Source organism: Empidonax traillii, unplaced genomic scaffold (assembly GCF_003031625.1).
Source record: "Empidonax traillii isolate 1590-97213 ecotype Southwest subspecies unplaced genomic scaffold, ASM303162v1 scaffold1543:size93701, whole genome shotgun sequence".
NCBI classification, from domain to species: Eukaryota; Metazoa; Chordata; class Aves; order Passeriformes; family Tyrannidae; genus Empidonax; species Empidonax traillii.
Window position 1 is genome coordinate 60,157 of NW_020956736.1, and position 23,194 is coordinate 83,350.

Genomic DNA, 23,194 nt, shown 5'->3' on the forward strand with positions numbered 1-23,194 from the left:
AAAAAAAAAAAAAAAAAAAAAAAAAAAAAAAAAAAAAAAAAAAGAGCTCACAGCTGCCATCCCAAAAACAGACCTCCCATCTGCCACCCACGATTTGCATGTCACCTTCTCCAGGCTCATTTGTACTTCATTAACTGCCATTGACTTAACAAGATTTATGCAAATGACACCATAGGAGCTCGCTAACTCCCACTGCAATCAAGTGATTATGTATGTACAATTCTCCACAGCAATGAAAAATTAATACATGACAAGCCCCCTCACCGCTGAGCTGAGCTTCTTGCTTTTATTTTTCTTGTTGTGCCTTTTTTTTTTTCCCCCCTCTTTCTAAATTTGAATGTGCCCTACTGATAAAGATTTCCCAAATCCAAAAAAAACCAAAGATCTCTTTCAAAAATGCTACAACTCCCACCCCCATCCATTCTAGAAAGTCTGGTCCCCTAAACTGCGCAGACTAAATGTGTTGCCTCAAAATATTCTTCAAAATATTCACTCTGGCCCCCAGGAACAAGTCTTCCTTTCCAGAATAAATGGGTTTGAAGGGAGGATTCTCCAACCACAGCAAACCACTCACTCTAAGGATAGCATCAGCCATGCTGCAAAAAAAAAATAACAGATATTTTTCGTTTAAGCGCCTCTTTCTCAGAAGCACAGAACTTTTTATAGATTTTAACTCTGAGCTAATATTGCTCCAGACGTTTTCTGACTCCACTTGATTTGTACAGGTTACTTAGTCGGAAATTTTTGCGGTTTTGGAAAAAAAAAATCTGGCATTCACAGTTCTTCCAAAGCTGCTGACATGGCTGCGCATGCTCAAGGCATTGGTACCTCCCCGGGAAGTTTGCCTTCCCAAAATTTCACTGACCTTAAGGGTATTTTGGCAGGACTGAGCAGCCACATTTTGAAAACGTGCCTGTTTTCAGGGCCTACATTGTGGGGTTCTGGTGGGAGCAGGAAGGTTCCTCGGGGCACTTTTTATAGGGCTGAGCCCAACAAAACCACATTTAGCACTGCAGTGAAAAGTCAATTTTAACATGTGGAAAGGACAGAGGGAGTAAGAACATTAACTGCTTTCAGCCAGACTGCTTTGAGTTAAGGCTATGTCCTGAAGGAAGGGGGTGTTTCCCTGGAAGGAAATTTGCCATGCACAGAATTCTGGAATTGTTTGGGTTGGAAGGGATCTTAGAGATGATCCAGTTCCATGGGCAGGAGGGACACCTTCCACTAGACCAGGCTGCTCAGGGTGCCACCCAAACCCTGCCAAGCTCTCAGGGATTTCCCTCCAGCTCCCAGGGATTCAGGGACCAGGAATGCAGGAGGAGGCTGCAGCTCTTGGCTTATTTTGACCAAAAGCCACTGTGCAGGTCGGCACCTGGGGCCCAGAAAAGCTGTGACACAGGGCAACCCTTCATTCCATCAGCAGCAACACAGACCGACCTGAGCCACGAGAAAACTGTGCCTGACATAAGGACAAACTTCTCACGAGCACATTTACTGGTTTGTTTGGGTCTTTTGTTTGAGCGTGTTTTGGGTTATGGATTTTGTTGTTTCTGTTTGGGGGTTTTTGTTTTGTTTTGGGTCGGCTGCTTTTGTTTTGTGGAATTCTTTCAATTTGTTTTGGGGTTTTTCTTTATGTTTAGTTTTATTTGGGAAGTAGCATTTTTCATTTCTGGGAGACCCTAGGTAGGTAAGAACAACTCGGAGGCACCAAAAAAATACGCAGGATAACCAACAACCAAAGCCATCGACTTCAACAGCTGAATAGCAAGACTCTTTTCTATTCACTTTCTTTTTTTTTTTCTAATTACAATTATTTCAAGCAGCAGTAAACTGAGAACACAGAATCCCCTATACATGAGTTTCAACCATAAGTTCCCTTTTTTGGGGCCAGCAGGAGGACAAACATTGGAAGACACGGTGACAAAGCATGAGAAGGACAAGGCTTTCAGTGATGCAGTAAGATCATTCTCATGTCAGTGCTACAGTCTGTATTCAGCTTCATGAAATGAAACTTCACTTCCCTTTCCATTCCCAAGCGTCCCAAGCAACAAGGGACAAGAGGAAATGGCCTCAAACTGTGCCAGGGGAGGCTTAGATCAGATATTGGGGAAAAAAAAAATTCTTCATGCAAAGGGAAGTTCAGGCATTGGAACTGCCCGGGGCAGTGGTGGGGTCCCCATCCCTGGAAGGGTCCAACAGCCCTGCAGATCGTGTGGCACTTGGGGACAGGGGTTAATGGTGGCCTTGGCAGTGCCAGGGGAATGGCAGGACTCTGATCTTAGAGGGTTCTTCCAACCTAAACGATTCTGTGATTGCCTGACCATTTGTCAGGGAAAACATGCCGTGATGGAAGGGGGTTCCCATCCTAAGGAGCAAAAGATGCTAAAACTTTCAGGTCAGGAAGTTCCCTTTCACATCCCTCCCCCTTCCTGACAGTGAAGGGGTGTGAAATAAGGGACGTTCCCCTTTTCCAGCGGGATTTTCCACGGCCTCAGAGAAACATCTGTGTTCGTGGCACCTGCGGAGCCCACCAGGAGCGGCCGTGCCAGCAACAGAACCTGGGCCACCTCTGCTGGCAAGCCCTCCCCAAATCCCTTCTCTTGACAGCCAAGAAGGATGTGAAATCCCACATCAGCACGGGGAACCACCCACCCAACCTCCCCGAGCCCTGACAACCCACCTCAAACACGTGACAAAAATGGGATCACCACAACTGGGACTGACAACAAGCACTGCACGTTCCCGAGAGATTGACTGGTTGCATTTAGGATAACAAGGAGGGTTGCAGGAAGGATTTTTCCAAACAGAAATTCGAGGGGGTTTAGGGGAGCTTCATTCCAACACGGTGCAGCGCAGTCACACTTACAAACGTTCATCTTACACTGCTCTTCCTGCGAGTTCATTTTCTAATCAGATTCATTCCATACCACAGCATTTCAGGAAAGAACAAGTACATCTGTGCCCGGGATGTTGGCACATGTATTCCTCAGCTTTTCACTCTCAGCTGCACTTTTGTTCAATTAGCATTCCCCAAAAGAATTCCAGCCGGTCTAAGCCATCCTGTACCATACCAACACTGTAGGAAAATAAAATTGCAGTTTGTTTTGAATGCCTGGAATCTCCTCCCCTGGATGCAGAGCCAAAATACTGAGCTTTTCTGCTTTCAAACTGCTCTTCTAGATTGCAGCGTGCTTGATTAAAATCTGCCTACTAGAGATTCACACACCACAGCAATTTTGGTGCCTGATGGTCCCAAAAAGGTCTTTTGAAACGACTGCAAGAAGAAAAATCACTGCTGATAGTTAAGGGTACGAAATCATCTCCCCCTCACACCCAAGAAATAAAGAGGAAAAACACAAAACATCCCAAAAATATCTCAAGCCACCTTCACACTGGAGACCTAGGGCTACCTGGCAGGGACTGAGGAAAGATTAGGAGAGGCAAGTGAGCGTCTGGAGGGTAGGGCAGGCACCAGAACACCTGGAGAAACCATGTGGGAAGGAAACCAGCTCCCTTCCCTGAGCACTCCTCTGCAGCAAGGCAACTCGGTAAATACTTGCAAACGCTTAACAGAGAAACTATTCGTGAGGCCGATATCAACCACGTGGATTCGGGGTGTCGTTTCATTCGAGAAACCAAACCATCTCACTCCCCAAACGCTCGCTATCCAACACTGGCCTCGCTTTTTGACTCTCAAAGGAGCGTTCACAGCTCCAATTGAGCGTCCTGGGCTAATGAAAGCGCGTCCGGGCCAGCAAAAACAGACCAAAACAAACCCTCGAATCTGAGCCCTGTTGTGTAATGAGAAAGTTTAATTAAGGCCACCCATTACAGCTGTAAACGTTCTCTTATATAATAAGGTCTGAAATGAAACTGAACCTAATCAAAGTTACAATTCCTTCATTAGCAAATTACAAACAGGAGCGCGCAGCTGACACACCGGCCGTGATTACCGGCGCTAATTGCCTCGCCGGCGCGGACCAGCCTGGCCCCACGTTCAGATGTCCGTCTGCGGCAGCAAATTAGGGCCACATCAGGCTCTTGCTCCATCACAAGGGGCTCTTGTGGAGCGATGTGATTCACCCTGCGCCCGGCAGCACTCGGCCCAATCAAAGCCCGCTACAAAGGCGGCTTTGAAGGCAGCCCAGCCTGGAAAAACGCGCTCCATATGCGGGCCGGCAGACTGCACTTCATTAGGGCCTGTTGTCACGTTGGTGGCTTTTTTTTTCCACACCCCCCCCCTTCTTCTTATTCTAATGATCCTATTTTAATACACACAGGAACCTCTCCTAATTGATGTCAAGTGAGTGACTTCCACATTCATCACCGGAGCACATCAAACGGCGGCGCCGGGCCCCGCCGCCGGAGCGCGCGAGACCCGAGGTGTGGCTCCCAACTCCGGGAAGCGGCACAAGAGAAAAACCAAAAAAAAAAAAACAAAAAACAAAAAACCAACAAAAAAAAACCACCGAGTGTTTCGGCATTACCTGTTTAATTGGGATTGCGCGGCCGCTTCCAATGCTGTCTGTTCTGCTCTCCAGGACCTTCTTCTCTTTGTCTGGGTCACTCCCTTTCCGAGACTGCAGAGCAAAAAAAAGGAAAAGTTTGTGCTCCGTCAAATGCAGCGGGTTCAACACGGAGGATGCTTTTTTTTCCCCCCCCTCCCCTTCTTTTATTTTCCAAGCAATTAAAAAATATTCTCACGCCTAAATACGGACTCAAAAGCAGTGAGATGAACCCACACAAATACAAGACCATCGTAAAATCTGAATAAATAAGATGCCGCCCGTAAATTTCAACCATCCGCTAGTTTGAGATGCATTTGGGTTTAAAGAGTTACACTTTCACTGTCTGGAGACCCAGCAGATCAGAGGACACGTTTCCGAAGTTTCCAACGACAGCTCCAGTGAGGAACGAAGGTTCCAGCTCCTCATTATAAAAGTTTAACATACCCACGCATACATTTAACTCGCACCTGTGTGGTTCTTAGAAACGTTACCAACCATGTAGAAATACAATTTTACGATGCTGGTTTTGATCACACTGACTTCAACTTATTAGCTCTTTCTACTTCGGGATGGTTACAAAGTTGGAACCGCAAGGAGAGGTGGGGATTGATGCTGGAAAAAGTTATCTGAACACAATGTGGGGGGGAAAAAAATCAGCACGAGGTGAATTCAATCGATGTTTTAACTGGAATTGCTTTCTCCTGGCGTTCCATAAGGCTGGAGCTGCTGCAGGAGTGAGGTCACAGCGCTCACCTCCTCGACTTTATCGAGTTCTGTGGGAATTCTAAGCAGATATTCAGATTGCAGCCCGCTGTTGCCAGAGAACGGTACGAACGTAATGATTTTGACAGATTTATTTTATTACAAAAAGAAGACCCGAGAGTCATCCTCCTTAATAACCGAACTGACAAGTGACAACTTCACTCCATTACTTTCCAATAGGAACATTACTCACACAATATCGGGAATGGGAAAACATTTTCGCGTGCTTTTCTCCAACTCGGGAGAGAGATGACACATGAAAGGAGCCCATTTGGGATGTCCAGTGCCACAATGGGGAGTTAATGAAAACCGGGGCGACGCTTCTCGTTTCCAGCGGGGAAAGAGAGACGTTCGAAACGCCGAAATCAGGAGGACAACGAGGACGGTGCGTCGCTAAATACCAATAATTTTCCATATTCCACTGAGGATGGGGGGGGAAGGAAGAATAAACCCCCGGAGCAGCTGCCTCGGGGCGTGAGAGGAAGGGAAGGGGAGGGGAGGGGGGGGAACCCACGGAGCAGGACTTCAAGTAACACCATTCTGAGAACACATTTACCCAGCGGGGATCCCGTGCTGCCTTCCCCGCTCCGCCGGGAACGGGCTCCCCTCGCCAGTTACTATGGATCGGGGCGATGGAATGACGTGCCGGGGAATTAAACAAAGAGTAAATGAAAAGGAAGCAAAACAAGTGGGAGGGATGAAAACCCGATGTGCAGGATAACCATTGTTCCCCGTCCTTCAAGACAGATTTCTGACTCTGAGAGTGCCACTTCCCAAGAATATGAGGCAAAACAAAGCTTCAATGGGGCAAAGAGCCCGTAAGTGACACTGTAAAGAAACTCACTGAAGGTACCCAAATCCCTGGGAGGGGAGTTGTCAACTTGAATGTTTCTTTTTTATCCCTTTTTTTTTTTTTTTTTTTTTTTTTAAAGAAAGGAGCCTGCCCTCTGAAATGGCAAAGCTGAATATCTTAACGTGCTGGTTTTCACTTTCTGGTTTTAAAATCACCCCGTCCTCCCTTCCCTACGAGTATAACTGCATCTGGGAATAAAACACTGCACACGTGGAAGGGAAATATCTACGTGCCAAACGTTGTTCAGTGCCAAAAGTATAGGAACACAGGGCTTTCTGTTAGGCAAATTCTGTTCTAGCTGCTTGTAATCACATTTTCCAGGGGAGAATCTTAGCGGGCTCTGCTATTTATGAAGACAAATCACACAGGGAAACAGAGATCTGGTCTGAGCTTTTATGCTTTTGTACCTACGACACAACACAATACATCTCACGTCCTACAGCGTAAAAAAAACCCCAGACTCTAAACCACACTGGATCAACACTTGATAGGGCTTTTTCTGATGGCACATCTACAGGTTAGATGGTTCTGTTTAAAAACTTCATGCCAGAGAACCAGATGAAGTCTGGAAGAATTAAAACACCTGCACGAATATCAGTCGACTGATTTCCCCTTTGCACTGGAAGCCATACACGGACTCAATTAGTGTAAAACTTGACCCAAGTATGGGTTGTGGAGTGAGATTTAGTTCCAGAAAGATAGAGCATCTGAGTTTGGGCCCAACCAGACCCAAATCAGCAGAGCAGAGCACCCCAAAAGTAAGAATCCTGACCTCTAATAGTAACCACTGAGACAGAGAGTTTAAGTCCAAAAAAACTCCTTCAATTCTGTAAATATATAAGGCAGGTAATACTGAATATGGGAAGGGAGATGCACCTTACTGCCCCAGAAATTCCCTCACCCCACGTGGGATCAGACATACTTACAATCAGTTCCTTGCTCAAGTGGACCCCACAGATGCAGTTTAAATCCCCACCTGCCCTATTATTTCGTGGCTCCTGTTATCACACTGCCCCCCCCCCCCCGAAAAAAGGACATTAACACTTCTGCTAATATTTGATCTGTTTTATCACCTAAGTGGACAATCAGCTGCTGCAACAATAGCTTTACAAGAAACATTAATAAGCAAAGCCAACGTGCTTAAAATTCTCAACCCTATTCCCACTCAAGAACTGTCATTAAGAGAAATCACATCTGTTTTCTACTTAACACAATTTTCTTCCAACACCAAAAGATCTGTAGATCACTAAGCAGATTACCTCTGCTAGATAACAAGGGGGGTAACTTGCAATTATTAAACAGAAATATATTTGAATCTGTAAGTGACAAAAAGCAAGCACCAGGCTGGGAAGAGAAGCACAGCAAGAAATCCAGAGCTAAATATTTTGACTACGCACTCTGTTCATAACTACACAGAAAATACTGGTCATCTGTTTATTCAAGTAAATAATCCCAGGCCAAAACCTTTTGGCTGATATGGCACAAAACCTGGGTCACAGAGGGTGGGTGCTCAATACTTCAGGACACAGACTACAGGGCAACTCACCACACAGCCTTCAGCATGCCCAGATTTAAAAGTCAGAACCAGTTCTGAAAAGTCAAATTATTATCATTACTTTTCCATGAGACCTGGTTTTCCTCCAGTTCCCCCCCCCCCCCGTTATCTGACGTTAAGACAACTCTCAACACCCTCTCGTATTCGTAAATTTGGCTCTCGCCGTGTTATTAATTACCACAGACCAGAGCTTTACTCTGTTTTTGTTGTGTTGTGTTTTTTTTTATGGCTGAGTTAACATTCTTCTCAAACCTTTCCTGTGATTCACTTCCTCAAATGTACACTTGCTCCAGATTAAAACAGCCCCAAGCTCCCCAGTGTCGACACCACCCCTGCAGCCCTAAGAGCGTTCAGTCCATCCTTCAGCCCGGACCTGGTCGGGGCTGCTTTGGAGGGCTGCGGTGGCTCCCAGCCCTGTTTGCAGGGCTCTGATTGCTGCTGGTTCCTTGGCTGACACTGACACCTAGTGGGGTTGGGAACTGCAGAGCATTCCCAGCGATGGGAAGGAAGAACCCGCAGCACTGCACTCAAACAGCGGCGTCCACCCTGCTGGGGGCACTTCTTCTTCACGCGCCGCTCCTTCCAGTGTTTGGTGCCCAAACTGCGTGATTCCCTCTCCTCTGGGGGAGTCCAAGATCCCATTTTACACCAAAATGCCCCTCCTGGCATGGACACAGGATCCCGGGGTCTCTGAGCTGTCACTCCGTGCTCCGATACGGCAACAAAACTTTCTACGTGCTAAAGGCCAAGAGCTCAGGTTTTGTTTTTAGAGCGTGAGGAAATGTTTTTATCCTTCTTGTACGTGGGAAGTGAACGTGGCAGCACCTCTGGAATAAAATATATCAACTCTCCCACAAGGGAGGCCGTGGCTCTCTAATCTCAACTAATGTGCACCTACAGTCACCAAGGGGCTTGGGTCGTGAGCCCCCAGGGGTTGTGAGTTTGCCATAAAGCTGCCAAAGAACTGCTTACAAACCACAACTGCACAACTCTCATCGTTTTTTTTTTTAACTCTAGAAAAGTGGGTTGATTCTCTACAGTAATGAAAGTAGCATGAGGTAGTTATGGAATGGTTTGGGTTGGAATGGACCTTAAAGCTCATCCCGTCCCACGCCCTGCCAGGGGCAGAGGGACACCTTCCACCAGCCCAGGTTGCTCCAAACCCCTTCCAGGGATCCAGGGGCAGCCACAGCTTCTCTGGGCAGCCTGTGCCAGGGCCTCCCCACCCTCACAGGGAAGAATTGCTCAGCACCAGTCCCTCCCTTGGCTCACTCACCGTGAAGAGGTTGGATCGGCGCTTGGACTGTTTACGGACAGGAGTTGGAGTGTTGGCAGTGGGAGGAACATCAATCCGCAGCTCCTTCTGGCTGGTGCTTGGAGTTGATGGGACAGAGGAGGAATAATCACTTAAACTCCCTCCTCCATTACTGGTCTGCAAGGATTAAAGTGAGTTTTAAACGGTGATACACTGCTTTTCAAGAGATTACAATCCACAGCCCTATCTTATTGACTCCTGATTTACACAAGAGCAGCCGGGGCTGGGGAACGCGGGGGCTGCCCTCCTGCCACTGTCCCACACATCCCTGGACACACGGGTATTCCAAGCCTTTTTCCCTGCCATTGCTTTTTGAATACTTAGCTCTGTTTTTACACAGCAGGCACGTTTTCATTCTGCACAGCGTAACCTTCCCTGGGTATCACCAGTTTCATTTGTTTTCTAGTGTACGAGGAGTAAGGACAACATCGGGGAGAACATGTTGAAAACCTGGTTTTCTACTTCAAAATTACTAAAACTAAACTCTGGCTCTAACCTGAGAGAAAATACCCAGTGCCATGGAGCTGCATAACTGCAGTTAGTCCTAGCTTGGAGACATCAGATTACTGAGAGCTCATCAAGAAAATGAAAATAATTCAGCACTGTACAATGGCTACTGCGGGGTTAGAGAGATCCCAGCACATGGAAGGAATCACAGAATCTCCTGAGCTGGAAGGGACCCACAAGAATCATCAAGTCCAACTCCACAGGATTTGCTGAGGTCACTGGTCAAGAGATAGGAAATTTTAGAAGGGAAGATATTCCAAGTTATTCAAAGTGGCGGGAAATGCAATGTTACATCTCGGTCCTGAAAGAAATAAAGCATTCAGCCTATTAAAACAATTAATGAATTGAGGGAAAAATTAGTAATAGCAGGATGGTGAAAAAACTGGATGGGATAGAAAGGACCAAAAAGCGATTAAGAACAAAGTCTTAAGTTAAAAGAAGATTATTACACATAACATGAGTACTAAAAGTGGGAGTAGTCAGGAAAGACAAAAGGGCCAATTTTTCCCTATCAGATCCAATTACACCCTTTGAGGACACACTGTATGTGCTGAGAGGGGAATGGGGCAAGGCAAGGAGGGAAAATTCCACCCAGTGGAGGAGCAGCAGTGGGTGAAGGGGCTGGACAACATGTAAATCTTGGGGGAAATAAAGTCTGGGATGCACACAAGACATGGAAAGAACATCTGTAAAGCAGCCAAGTTTCCTAGAGGAATAAGGAAAAATAAGTGTTTCCAGAAAGGCTGAGGAGAAGGATGCCTGATGGCACTTCTCCCACACTCCCTGGGGGTCAGCACATGGAACAGGATCAGAAATTCCAAGCACCTCCCAAGGAGAACCCTGTGGGAGACAATCCCTTATACCATCCAGCTGAAGCCTTTTCTCATGTTTCAGATCCTCTTCTGATTCTTCCAGCTTTCCAAATTGCCCTTTCTCAAGTCAAGGAGTAAAGCATAAGGAGGAAGAGGCATGAGACAAGCAGTTCCTGTTTGGGTTGAAGGGCCAACCAGAGCAGATGGAAACCCAGGAACACCACCTTCTGAAGGTCACTGTTTCCCTGGAAATGACATGTTCCTCAGCTCATCTCTGCGTGACAAAACGTGACTGACAACACTGCAAATGGCTTTTGATGGAGCAAGTTCTCCTTTCCCCTCCTCAAATAAAAATATACACATACAAAAAGGACGCTAAGTTTCTTTTTCCCTTCATTCTGACCGAACTGGAGAAGTGTGGCTGTCAGGGAGCCAGAGTTGAGGGCACTGAAAGCAACAGAGGGCCTGGAGAGAGACTTTTCTGCAACATGCTCAAGTGCCAGAGGCAGCAGCAGGTTTTGGAAATGGCCCAAGTGTGTAAAACAAAGGAGTTGAAATAGCTGGAATGATCATTTTTAGTGCCCTAAGAGAGAATGGTAATGCTGCAGAGACGGGCAGGACAACCTGGGCAGAAGGGACCCTGAATTATCCCACATCTGCCTTCCCTTGTTCTCAAACCAGTGGACATGAAGAGAGTGTTACAGAAGCCTTGTGCTTTTTAAACTAAAATGACCAGATTTCTACTCTAAGTGCCTGTTTCCCTGGTAGAGAGAATGAGGGATTCCCTGAAATTTTACCTTCTTAATCCTTCATCATCTTACGGTGTCATTTTACACTTTTTGGAGCTGTCCCCTGGATTTATAATGATTTATGTTCCAGGAGTGAGTAACTCCCAAAGGAAAACACCCACATGTTGGGCATTCTAGCCCCAAGGACACACCCTCCTACACAGACAGGTTCTATAAAAGAAGTCCTGCAGGGAATGTTTCTCTTCACTCAAACCAACCTTGCTCGATTTCCAGCTTCGTAAATAAAATTGGGGGCTGATTTCAAGATAAGCCCCTGGCTGGAACGATGAAAAACACAAGCAAACACGTGGAAACCATATTTAGAGAACCACAGGATGGTGTGGATTGAAAGGGAGCTTAAAGCCCTTCCAGTGCCACCCCCTGCCATGGGCAGGGACACCTTCCACCAGCACAGGTGGCTCCAAGCCCCGTCCAACCTGGCCTTGGACACTTCCAGGGATCCAGGGGCAGCCACAGCTTCTCCATGAAACCTGTTCCAGGGCCTGCCCACCCTCCCAGGGAACAATCTAAAATGCTTGTTTGAAATAAATATTAGATTACTTAAAAACAACCCTGTAAATCCAAAAGGATTGTGCTGTATATGGCAATGTTATTAAATGTATTAACATTCCTCCTCCAGTTTTCACTTTGCAACTCCCTGAAAAGGCAGAAGGAACAGCTACTTAAGCAGTGCAGCCTCTTCTCTAGTCAAGTGCCCAAAATACTGCAACAGAACATTTCATCCTAAATGGCCCCTGCTATAAATAAGATAATTGTACCCTGCTATTTAATGCTTATCCATAATCAGGTCTCATGTCCCATAAAACAATGGATGATCAAGCTGACTGCGCTTTGCTTTCAGCACTTCAATTTACATATTTAGACAATCATGTTGAAGTAAAAACTCGATGGAGGCACAGTGCAAGCATAAATAATGCATCTCTACGGGTCTGCGACAGGTGGGAGGGAGAGAGGTTGTGTGCAAGCAACAGCTGAGGGGCAGCTTGGTACAGTGGACAAGAAGCTCCACACCCTTCCCAGGAATATTCCAAATCTCCTGGGAGAGAGGCAAAACAAATGCAAACCTCCTGGGAGAGAGAAAACACAATTCCTGACCCTGCAGTCCACAGGTGTGAACATTGAGGGGCTGGAGCATCTCCAGGGAAGGAGCTTGGAAGGGGCTGGAGCAGCTGAGGGAGCTGGGGGGCTCAGCCTGGAGAAAAGGAGGCTCAGGGGGAACCTTCTGGCTCTGTAACTCCCTGACAGGAGCCCAGCTCCAGGTAACTCCTCAACACACTTGTCCAGGGCCACCTGACACAGAAGGCACTGCTTCTTGGAACCAGATGATCTCCACTTTCAGGGGCTGGACAGAGCAAAGAGCCCCCTGGGAACTGCTGGACATTGACACTGTTCTTCACTAAAAACGCCTTCCTGATACATCAGGTGTGAAGGACAACTCCTCCAGTCCAGGGGTGAGTTCAGGGAAGAGGAATGCCTGCGGGGATTTGGGATGGAAAAGGTACTCTGCACTCCTCTGAAATAAGATTTAGCACAGTCTACAAGCACACCATGTCCAGACAAACCGGCAAGAGGCAGCAGGTGGGCGGGATGACAGGTGGGGTTAGAGATGTGGAGCACACAGATACACATGTGACTGGTTGGTACTCCCTCAGTGTGCAAAAAGCAAATTAAAGACCCAGCCCAAGATGCCCTGAGGCCAGTAAGGGGCCTTCAATCCACTAAAGAACACTTCTTCCTCTCCAAACAACTCAGTCTACCTGCTGGAGCGTTCCAAAAAGCCAGCTGGTGAGCTGTGACTGGAGCACTTGCTGCATCAGAATGTAAATGGTGCTGCACCATCCTTCTTGTTGACAGAATATACAACAGTTCTGAAAGATGAGACTCAAAACTTCGTGCACTCTGTGTTGCCCTGAAGGCCCACAGATGTGTCTGAGGCAGGTGCACCAAGGGTTGTTGACTCTGGGTGTCCAGGGTTTCCCAGTAAAACTCTCACCTTGGCTGACATGTGTGTGTTGGAAACAGAATTCGGGAGGAAAATGAAGCAGAATCTACTGCAAAGACAAGTGGGTTGTGCCTTTGGAATGGGAAGCATCTCATCCTGTGAAACAGGTGTTTGGAAGTACACACAGACACACCTGAGAGCATCTTCTGGAAGGGGATGTGACTCAGGTGGTCACCACCTTGGACCTCTGGGCACGAGTACAGAGATGCATCCAAATGTACAAACAAGTTCTCCTTTCACAGAGCCACAGAATGGCTTGGGTTGGAAGGGACCTTAAAGCTCATTCTTATTCCACCTCCTGGCATAGGCAGGGACACCTCCCAGGTTGCTCTGAGCCCTGTCCAACCTGGCAAACTACTGGGGGGAGAAGCCCTGGTTGGTATTAAGCCTTAGAATCTCCCCCAAGGTATGCTAAGGACTAGCCTGGGTGAGGTGACACTTGGTATTCCTTTTTTTCCTTTCTCTAAAAGGAAGCAGCTTCTGACTGCAGTGTCATCTGGAGGGTTTGCAGCAGTTGGATCCCCAGGATGATCCAACCAGAGATGGAACGATGCCTGACTCCATCTGAAGGGCTGTGTGTAAGCACAGCCTGCGAAGGGCCTGGCCCCCCTGGAGAATGCAAGTGGCAGGGCACTGCAAGCCATGACGGGTTTGATCCGAGGAGGAAACCTTCAGAGGAGCATCATTACACCAAAAGAGATGTTCCAGAGGGCAAGACACCAGCCAGTCTTCCAGCCAAGATCAGAGGTGGCCAATCTTGCCCCGGATCGTCTTAAAACTTGGAATTGCAGTTGCAAAGTTCTTTTTAAGTCTAGGATAAGGATTCAGCTTCCTTTCCTTAAACAAGGTCACGCTGCCTTTAAGTGCAGCACAAAGGAGACAAGGCATGAAACAGATTTGTGGCCCCTACTTTTAGGCATGACATCAGTCTCAGAAGACAGGACTTCTTTGACTGGTGATGCAATTGCCCCCTTAGATAATTATGACAGCAGTAGAGGCAGTAAAGAAACATCACTTCAGTTTTACTGAAACAGAATTTGGGGATCCTTATCACAAAAGCTCCCCCTGCCTTGGCTTTCCCAGCCCTTATCCCTGGCAAGAAGTTTGCTGTGTAGGTAAAGCACTCGCCTAGAACTTGGGACTGACTTCCAGACTGGAGACTTGGGTAGCAACGTGGGGAGCACTGGATATTTGATGTCCTTCGAGGTCACATATGGCAAGAAAGGGGAGAATCTGTCCCATGTGGGAACTTGTACATCCCCAGGAGGTGCCAGGTTCTTCTGAAGAGCCTCAGCACCTGCTTTAGAAAGGGGGGGCTGAACTCCAGCATCCTCTTTTGGCTCACCAACCAAAGCCAGTTCCAGTCTGAGCTGGATATCAGGACTCAGCCTGAGGCAGAATAACTCACAGCAAAGAGCTCTAGGGACAGACTGGCATCTGCATCTGTAGGGTTACAAATCAATGGTAGAAGTCACTGCTTTTTGCCAAAAAGCAGACACTCTGTGTGGGAGAACAACATCTCACGTGGGTGGCTCAGGACTGCAACAAAACTTTAGAAGACACTGGCATCTACTGAGTTTAGACTGAAAACCACCCCAGGAGGGCTGGGGTGTCTGGAATCGCTCAGTTCATGTCCATCCCAGCTGGGGACGTGCACAGAGATTATCACTTGACACTAGAAAACAAAGACACTGAGGAAGGGGATGGCAGGGGAAACACGGGGAGTGTGCAACACACGGTGGGGGGGAAAACTGTGCAACTTAGAAAGTATTGGTGTTAACCATGTGTTTCTAAAAATACCATCAAGGTATCATCACAGTGTACAGTTCCAGCACACACACCACTGGGATACACCAGCTCAGCACACAGCTGAGAGAGAGTAACCACCAAAAACCACAGCACAGCAAATCCTGCAGTTTTAACAATGGGTCTGCTCAGACCTGCAGGCTGCTGGCATCAATCTGGACCATCACAGATGGCTTTAAAGCCAAACTGGTTTGCTTTACTCCTTTGTTTCTTGAAACAAAGTCAAGCTAGTTTAAAAAAAAAAAAAAAATTAAAAATTGCTTCAAACTCAAATCACTGATAGCATTAAAATAATAATAAAAAAAACCACAACCACCTCTCAGGCAGCAAAAAAAAAAAGCACTTTAAATGGCATTAGACACACCAGATGACAAGCAACTGCTGAGTTCCTAACCCAGGCATTTGTGACAGTCTGTACCTGGCTGATATGTACGGCAGAGACCTGGGCAGAACACACCGAGGAGTGGCTCGGAGAGTTGGGCAGAGATTTGCAGGGTCCGATCGAGAGCTGCTGCTTCTTCTTCGTTGAAACGATCTTCTGGGCAACTGAAGGGAAACAAAAACATCCAGGCAGGTGAGCCACAGCACAGGGGGAAAACGGGGAATGTCAGGAACGCGCAAGGACACAAAACAGGTTTGGCTTCCACCGCCCAATCCTGCTCCGAACACTGACTGCCCCTGACCCACCGGAGCTGGACTGGTGGGTGCCACACATCAGATCCCAGTCTAATCTTTGTTGAAAGAAGCTATGCCATGATTACTACTTTTAGCTTTTAGTCCTTAGCAGCAGCACAGCTGGAAAAACGCCTCGTTTGCTCCGCAATTTATTAAGGAATTTTCTTCAGTGCGTAGGGAGAAGCAGCATTTATCAAACAGATACAGGGATCAGTCATTAACATCTCTGTGCGTGGCTTAGCAAACCCATAATAAAAGAAACCAGAACCAGTGACAACTATTGGCATCTCCTTAAAAAGTCACGCAGAAACTCGGTGCAATTAAGCCGAGAGAAGTAGTCGGTCTGTCTTGTTCATAAAGATAATTATGTAAATTCCGAGATGATTTTTCCTCACTGCATTACAGCATGGGCAGAGATGGTGCAAAGCACGGCTTGTTCTCAAACAAATGCAATTTTAATAACAAACTGGTCCGTGGCTTATGTTTTTCATGTAAATGAATGATGGCACAACCGTGATTTAGTGAGAATACATTGTATAAAAAATGGCTCGTACATGTGAAGAAGCAGCTTCATTAGTTACATCCCACCTCCAATAGGCCTCTTATCATCCTGAAAGGATGATATCAATTAATTTATCTTCCCCTGGCATATTGATCATAACCTTCATCAGCTAATCATGTTTAAATTACAGAGGAATATCGTAGCACTCCGTCATTTCAGACCCATTGGGTTATCGATCTGGAGCCTGGGAAGGCCATACATTACAATATTTTCAAACACGTTAGCAGACGCAGAGAGCGAACCAAAGGTCAGATTTCAACGTATGCACATGGGTTTGTCTTCCATCACGCGCAGTGAGGGCCTAAATTAAGACCAAAACTGAATTAAAACCACACACGAACGAAAACTGGGCTTGGCAGGGCTGGGTTAAGGGTTGGACTCGACCATCTTGGAGGGCTTTTCCAACCAAAACAACTCCGTGATTCTACAATTTGTGACCCTGTAACAAATGTCAGTCCAGAGGGGTCACTCAACTAAACCAAATGTTGTTCTATAAAGTGAATAAAAAAAAAAAAAAAACACGCAAGAAAGCAGAAATATTTTTGCCCCAGAGCTTTCAGGTTCTGCCTCGCCCCAAATCCGCTTCTGAATTCAATGGTTCCATTTAACAGTTGCTAAAACATGTTCCTAAAACAGAAGAATACTGACTTAATCTATGGCAGATATAAAAAATAATCAAGATAGTGACAAGCATTTCAACTATTTTTAAAAATCAATTGCATCCCCTGTCCTTTTACATATAATTAAGCTATCAATTTGAGGCAGATTTTTATTGCAACCCATCCTTCTGTAATACAAAAAGCCAAAGAAAATTTATGTGCAAAGTCAAGGACTCTTCTGCAAATAAACAGGGATATCAGGGATATGCCACAGGTTTGTAAACAAAGAGAATTGCTATTTATCAAATATCTGGGCTTTGGGGAAGTCTGATGCTTATTTCTTATACATCTGAATTGAATTCCACAAGCCAGAATATGACTATTCTTAAAGCTGTATTTTGCTTTAAGGCCTGGGTATTTAAAAGCATGTGAAATTGCTGGTCTGTGAGGTGAATGAAATGTCCAAGTTGGGGGAGAAGGCCCTTGGCTTGAATGGCTCAGGAGAGCAGGAGAGCTCAGTGTTCTGGCTCTGGTGGGTTTTTTTTGACCAAGGAACACTCAAAATATTAAAAGGGAAGGCTCCAGGCACACAATTTCCATAACATCTGGCCATATTTCTTCACTCAGTCATGGGTGGTCACGTATTCAGGAGATGCAAACAACTCTTCTCCAACTGCCACCGATTCAAATCAAAACTGGTTTCTCATAAAAAACATGTGTAAGGCCATTTATCTCCACTGCACGTCCAAGTATGAGTAAACACTGGGTTCAGCTAAAACCTGCCCCTTCTGCAAAAGATGGGAATGCAGTGACTTGTCCTTCATTATTGACAGACAGAAAATAAGTTCTCAGCTGGAGCTGGGAATGCACATGGGCTGACTGGAAAACAGCAGAAGGGATAATAAACGCTCAGGAACACCTGTTTCAGCTACTGGGGGGGGAAAAAAAACACAACCCACCAGAGATCAGCTTTCACCTTTGTGCCTGTTAGTTTAAATTCTATTCGGGTTTTTTTTTAGGTGAAACAACTTTTACACCTCTGTGTCGAAAAGGAGAGCTGGGTATCCCACGTGCCAGGTGTAAGAGAGGAACGAGTGCTGCTGGACACTTCCAGTGCTGGGGTTTGGGTGCAGCAATTTACCCAGCTAAATTCTGGCTAGTTTAGCCAGGAATGTCTGAAGGTTGACAGGACAAAGTCAAAAAAAAAAAAATCAGAAGAACTGTGAATGAATGCTATCTGCTGAGAGGGGAGACTCCAGTTAAAGCACTGTCCTCCTCGTGGCACCCACTGTAACACAAAGCTGTCAGCAGACAAAAGTTTATTTGCTATTAACCCAGTGAGGGCTTCAAAGGTGCTCCCAAAATCGGAAGCCACATTTTAATCCAGGAGCAAATTCCTACCTGAATTCCCTTTTTAATCTCATATTGAAATACATTTATCTCCGTGGATGGCTCCGTTGCTCTCTGCAGGGCTGGTGATTTGCTGGAAACGAAGTGATTGTGGGATTGCTCTGATTACTGAGGGACTGAAATGCCAACTGCAACGAACAGTTCCCCTCCGGACGGGACAGAGTCGAGCCCACTCCTGCCTAATTTTGGGATGAAAACAACTGCCAGGACTTCCAGCTACACAGCCAAACCCAATTTCCAACTCCTCAGGCAGAGATTATTTCCAAGAACTATTAGGCTATTTCATAATACGAGTAAATAAGAAATGTACGTACGAACACACCAATTTTATGCCAAAAAATACTGTTTCATGATCACCATGGTTCACAACCAAGCTCAGCTACAATGGGCTAGTTCAGTGTTCATGTTTCTGGAAGACTTGAATACAATTCTCCTTAAAAATAATTTTAAAACCACACCTGACTGGTATTTTTGGGGGGAGGGGTCGTGATCCTTCACAAAATCCACATTCCAGCTCTGGCTGTGTGAAATAACTTTTCTTGTTTTATCAGATACGAAAGTACAGCTATAAATAAAACTCTGTGTTAAGTATCTTTAATCAATGCCAACATATATTTTTTCCCTCCACAGGTAACTGTGATTAACACCGCACATCACTTATTCCTAACTTTGATGCAAATCACTCTCTCCCCAGGACTAGGTAAGCAAACATGCCAATAAATCCACTGGAAAGCATCTGAGGAAATTTAAAAAACAAACCTGTGTTTCCTTCGCTACTTGAACTGTGTTGCACGTAGAAGAAGATGGCCCAAGGATTTACAAGGCAAACGCCAAAAAAAAAAGACTCCTGCACGTGGATTTACCTCACCAGTACATCATGAAATTCTCTTGATCTGTCCATTAGGATGGAATCAAGTCATAAATCCTGTTATATCCCACACAAAGGTATGATTTTAAATACAAAGGTTAAAAAAAAAAAAAAAAGGGGGGGGAAAAAAAAAGGGGGAGGGATCAAACTGAAAAGATTCCAGTGCAATGATTGTGTTTTGTAAAACGACCCTAAAGGAAGCAACTGGGTTTTTAACCATCCTGTAAGAATAACATTCTTCAGGGTAATGTCATTGTATGTGTTTGATTCTGTGTCAAAACGCAGAATCATTTATTAACCAGATCAAAACACAGATTTAAATAACATCAAATGATACAATGCTTTAGGATTTCACCACCTTGGCAAGTCATTTCACAATTAACACTCTGAAGAACCTTCATGGAAGGCCCAATTTTGGGGCATGCTATCACACTTCTGCTTTTACAAAGAACATCTCTGCTTTCTAAAGATTCAGGCACATCCAGTGAGACAAGGATACAAAATGGCAGAGAGCTGCTGATTATATCAGTGCATCTCAGGTTCATCCATCCTTCTAGAAAGAAATAAACTTATGCACCTTTACTGAATCTAATTCAATTTAATCCATCTCTCATTCACACAGTTCTTTTAACTCTCCTGGAAGAAAAAATACCCCCAAAACGCAGAATAATCAATGATAAAAAAAAAAAAAAAAAAAGGGGGGGGGGGAAACCCTACCAAAATTCCTTAAAATTGTTGCCTAATAACTCAAAGTGTCAGAACCCAGAAGTGCGACTGCACCTCGAGATCGCCCAAGCAGAGCCAGTCCCAAAAATAAGAACCCCATGACCAGCATGGCAGAATGAAAACAGTACCCTTGAAAATAGCAATTACACTGCTCCAAATCCATTTTCAGGGCAGTTGGATCTGTTTGAAATAATCCATGGGTTAATTTAACTTTCCTGTTAAAAACTTGGTTCTCTTCTCTTCCCGTGTTTGTATCACCAAACTTCACACAGGCAGAGTTGCTGTAATGTTTGTGTTTAATCAAACCCTAAACTGTTACTTTCATCCCATTTCCCAGTCAGTGTGTGAGTCAGGCATGATAATATTGCTCCAAACTGCAGATTTATGTGTGGAGGGGTTATCCATGATGTCATTAGAAAATTTCTGGGCGTATCAGAGGACCAGAAGAACCCCTGACAGCTCCGCCCAGTTTAACCTGACTCCTGGAACACCTCAAAAAACATTTTATTCACTACAGAATTTGAACAAATATCACTTTCCTGACTTGAAATACGGATATTATTCCCCAAGATGTAAATATTCTCCACAAAAACAAACAAACAAAAGAAAAAACAAACAAAGAAAAACCAGGTTTACTACGGCAACACCCAAAAGGTGCACAAGTACATACATCAGTGCTGTTCACCATCAAAATCAAGATACAGAACGTTCTTGTAGATTAAAGAAAAACAAGCCATCAAAGGATCTAAATGAGATTAAATCGATCACCTGAACCCATGGGGCTTGTTGTCCACTAAGCCATCAAAATCCATCTCTCAGACACACAAATACCTGGTAGAAAAAGTTTTTCTGTTACCAAGAGCTCTGCTTCACTTGCAAGTGGAACAAACCCCGCTCCAAAACCACCCTCCCCAATCCACCAGCAGACAGGGAGCCATCTCCTCCATCACTAAAGGCCAAATCCTTCGGGTTTTGGGGGTTTCTGCACATCCAGCTGTCACGAAAGCAGCTCCCTGCCGGAGCAGGAGCATCATCCGGCATTTCCCATAAATCTCCCCAAAACACATAAGGCCCCCCCTTTGCACTTTAATCATTTGCTAACAGTTACAATAAGATTGTATTAAAAATTTAAACGGCCCTACTTAACGCAATTTACCTTCAAAGGTCCATTTCCAGGGAATGAAGTCAGATGATATAAACGTCGAACACTCGATCAGATTTATTGCGCCCGAGAATATTTCTCTTGATACGGACCTGACGAGTGAAGGGCTAATGGCCTCAGTTTTATTACTTTTTAAGCGCTTAATGGGAAAATTTAGACATTTTCACTAGGCTGAGCCTCAGCCAGAGCGGTGCATTTACAGAGTGGCAGCAGAGGAGGAAGCCGAGCCGCTCTCCGGAGGGATGGCCAGTTCAGCGGCGTCGTTAGCGGGGAGATTGATGGCAAGGATCGATCCAGATCATCTGTCACACAACAGTTAGGCCTGAGTGCCTCCCCTGCTAAACAGGGGCAGGAGAAACCTGCAAAAAATGCTGACTGCAGCCAGGATTCCATCTGGAATCGGGGCCAGAATCCCATGGAAAGACAACACAAGTCATGTCGAGATGGTAAAATGAGTCGGGTGATGCTGCCCATAGGGGCAACTCAATCAGTGCCTGCAGGTGATTAGGGGACACACTCTACTCACCCAAAAAACCCTAACAGCCTTCCACCTTTCCTCCCAACCACATTCTCCATAAACATGCAAACTACTTCCAAAATCAGCAATAGTTTCGCTTGCCCAAAAAAGACTTTATTTTTTTCCTCCCTTTTTTTTTTTTTAATTTTTATTTTTTTATTTTTAACTGAAAGACAGCTGGGAGTCCTCAGATTTCAATTAATGCCTAGGTACTTAGCCAATCAATCACCAAAGTGCCATAAATTTCCCCCTATTTCTCATTAGTTACACTATTGCACAGCTTAAATCTAAACATACCTTTCCTGGAGCCTGTAAATTATGCAGCCTAAGACACAAGCGAGAGCATCAGCCATCAGGAGGGGCATAAATGATGGGAGCCAGCCCATTGTACATGTGCTAAGCTCAGCTGATTTACTCCTCACACGAGTTTTTTTCCCCACACCAAAGTGGCACCGACAGCAGTGCCACCAGTGCACTCCATCTCGTGGAGTTTGCATATCTGACTCGAAACCAGTAATGACCTGTCTTTATTAACATTAACAAGTTTTATGCCCCAAATCCAATTTTCTATGGAAAAGAGTATTTCTTCAGCATCTGCCAATAATGTCCCTTCATTAAGTGCAGAGAGAGCCTGAAGAAAAACAAACCTTTGCCTACGTTTAAAATTGGGTTTTTTTCACTCTGAGAGCCACTTTCAGCCTTTTCGAAAGATGAGACAGTGCAGAAGGTACCTGACACAGCAGAATCTGGGGTGGTTTATGCTGAAATAACCCCCTCTCCCCCAATATTTATCAACAAAACCATTCACATTCCAGTCTTAGCTTTATAATAATTCTTTATCCTGAATTAAAGCTCCCACAGGTGATAAACCAGCGCTGCTGCACGGAGGTTCCTGAGGGAATGCACTTGACACAGATGACTGAAACATGCTCTAAAAAAAAACCTGCCTTCTGTTTCTATCCGTGTTAAGGTTGCATCAAAAATCTAATTCCAAGTTTTGGAAGTTACAGGAAACTTTCAGTCAAGGGCTATAAATCAGCAGGGGCGGGAAATAAACAAGATAAAAACCCCAAACAACAGCAGACAACTTGGCTACCTCACATCAGCTACCCCCCACAACTCCAGCAAGCAAGAGAAAAAACAGCTTGGAACAACAACCTGCTTTGAAGGCTGTGCTGTCCCAAAACACCAGGCAGCATTAAAACAACCATACATAAAAAAAAACCACCCAGGACAACAAGCTTCCACATGTTCAAGGGATGTTTTTCATCCCCAGCAAAAGACTTTGGATGCCCAATGCCCACAGCTGCACCCAGACACAGTTTATATCCCTTAATCAGCACCTCAAAATACCCTGAACTCGTGGTGGGGCTGCCCAGCCTTCATGACGGGCAGCAAGGGAATCTGCTCATCGAGCAACTCACTGTTTCAGACTGGCACACGACAAGGCCAATCCCACCCTCTCTGAAAACTGGAATGAGCAGTTAACAGAAAAATAAAATCACTTTGCATTGACTTTTGACGAAAATCACGTGAGAGGATTGATGAAATGCTTTCTTCTAAGAGGGGAAAGGCAAAAGTTCCAGCTTCGACGAGCAGGAGTTGCCTTCTGCAACACCAGGGGACGACCACATCAGATCAAACCTCAAACTTCAACTACATATAATTAAAGAATCTCTACTTTACAGAGAATGAGGGGGAAAACCCCCACGTATTACAAAGGGTGGCGGTGCTGGAAGTTCTCTG

The 23,194-nt window shown here is 45.4% G+C and overlaps 1 protein-coding gene across 1 annotated transcript in view; it reads right to left on the reverse strand.

The window, feature by feature from the left end:
• Positions 1-23,194, reverse strand: part of LOC114070407 (arf-GAP with GTPase, ANK repeat and PH domain-containing protein 1) — a gene marked incomplete at its 3' end in the record, with an annotated part of 79,260 nt that overhangs the window by 45,721 nt on the left and 10,345 nt on the right. The window contains exons 3-5 of the mRNA XM_027907776.1: positions 15,348-15,475; positions 8,955-9,110; positions 4,488-4,580 (exon numbers count right to left, since the gene is read on the reverse strand). Coding sequence (XP_027763577.1) covers positions 4,488-4,580; positions 8,955-9,110; positions 15,348-15,475 — 377 coding nt within the window. The remainder of the gene's footprint in view (positions 1-4,487; positions 4,581-8,954; positions 9,111-15,347; positions 15,476-23,194) is intronic.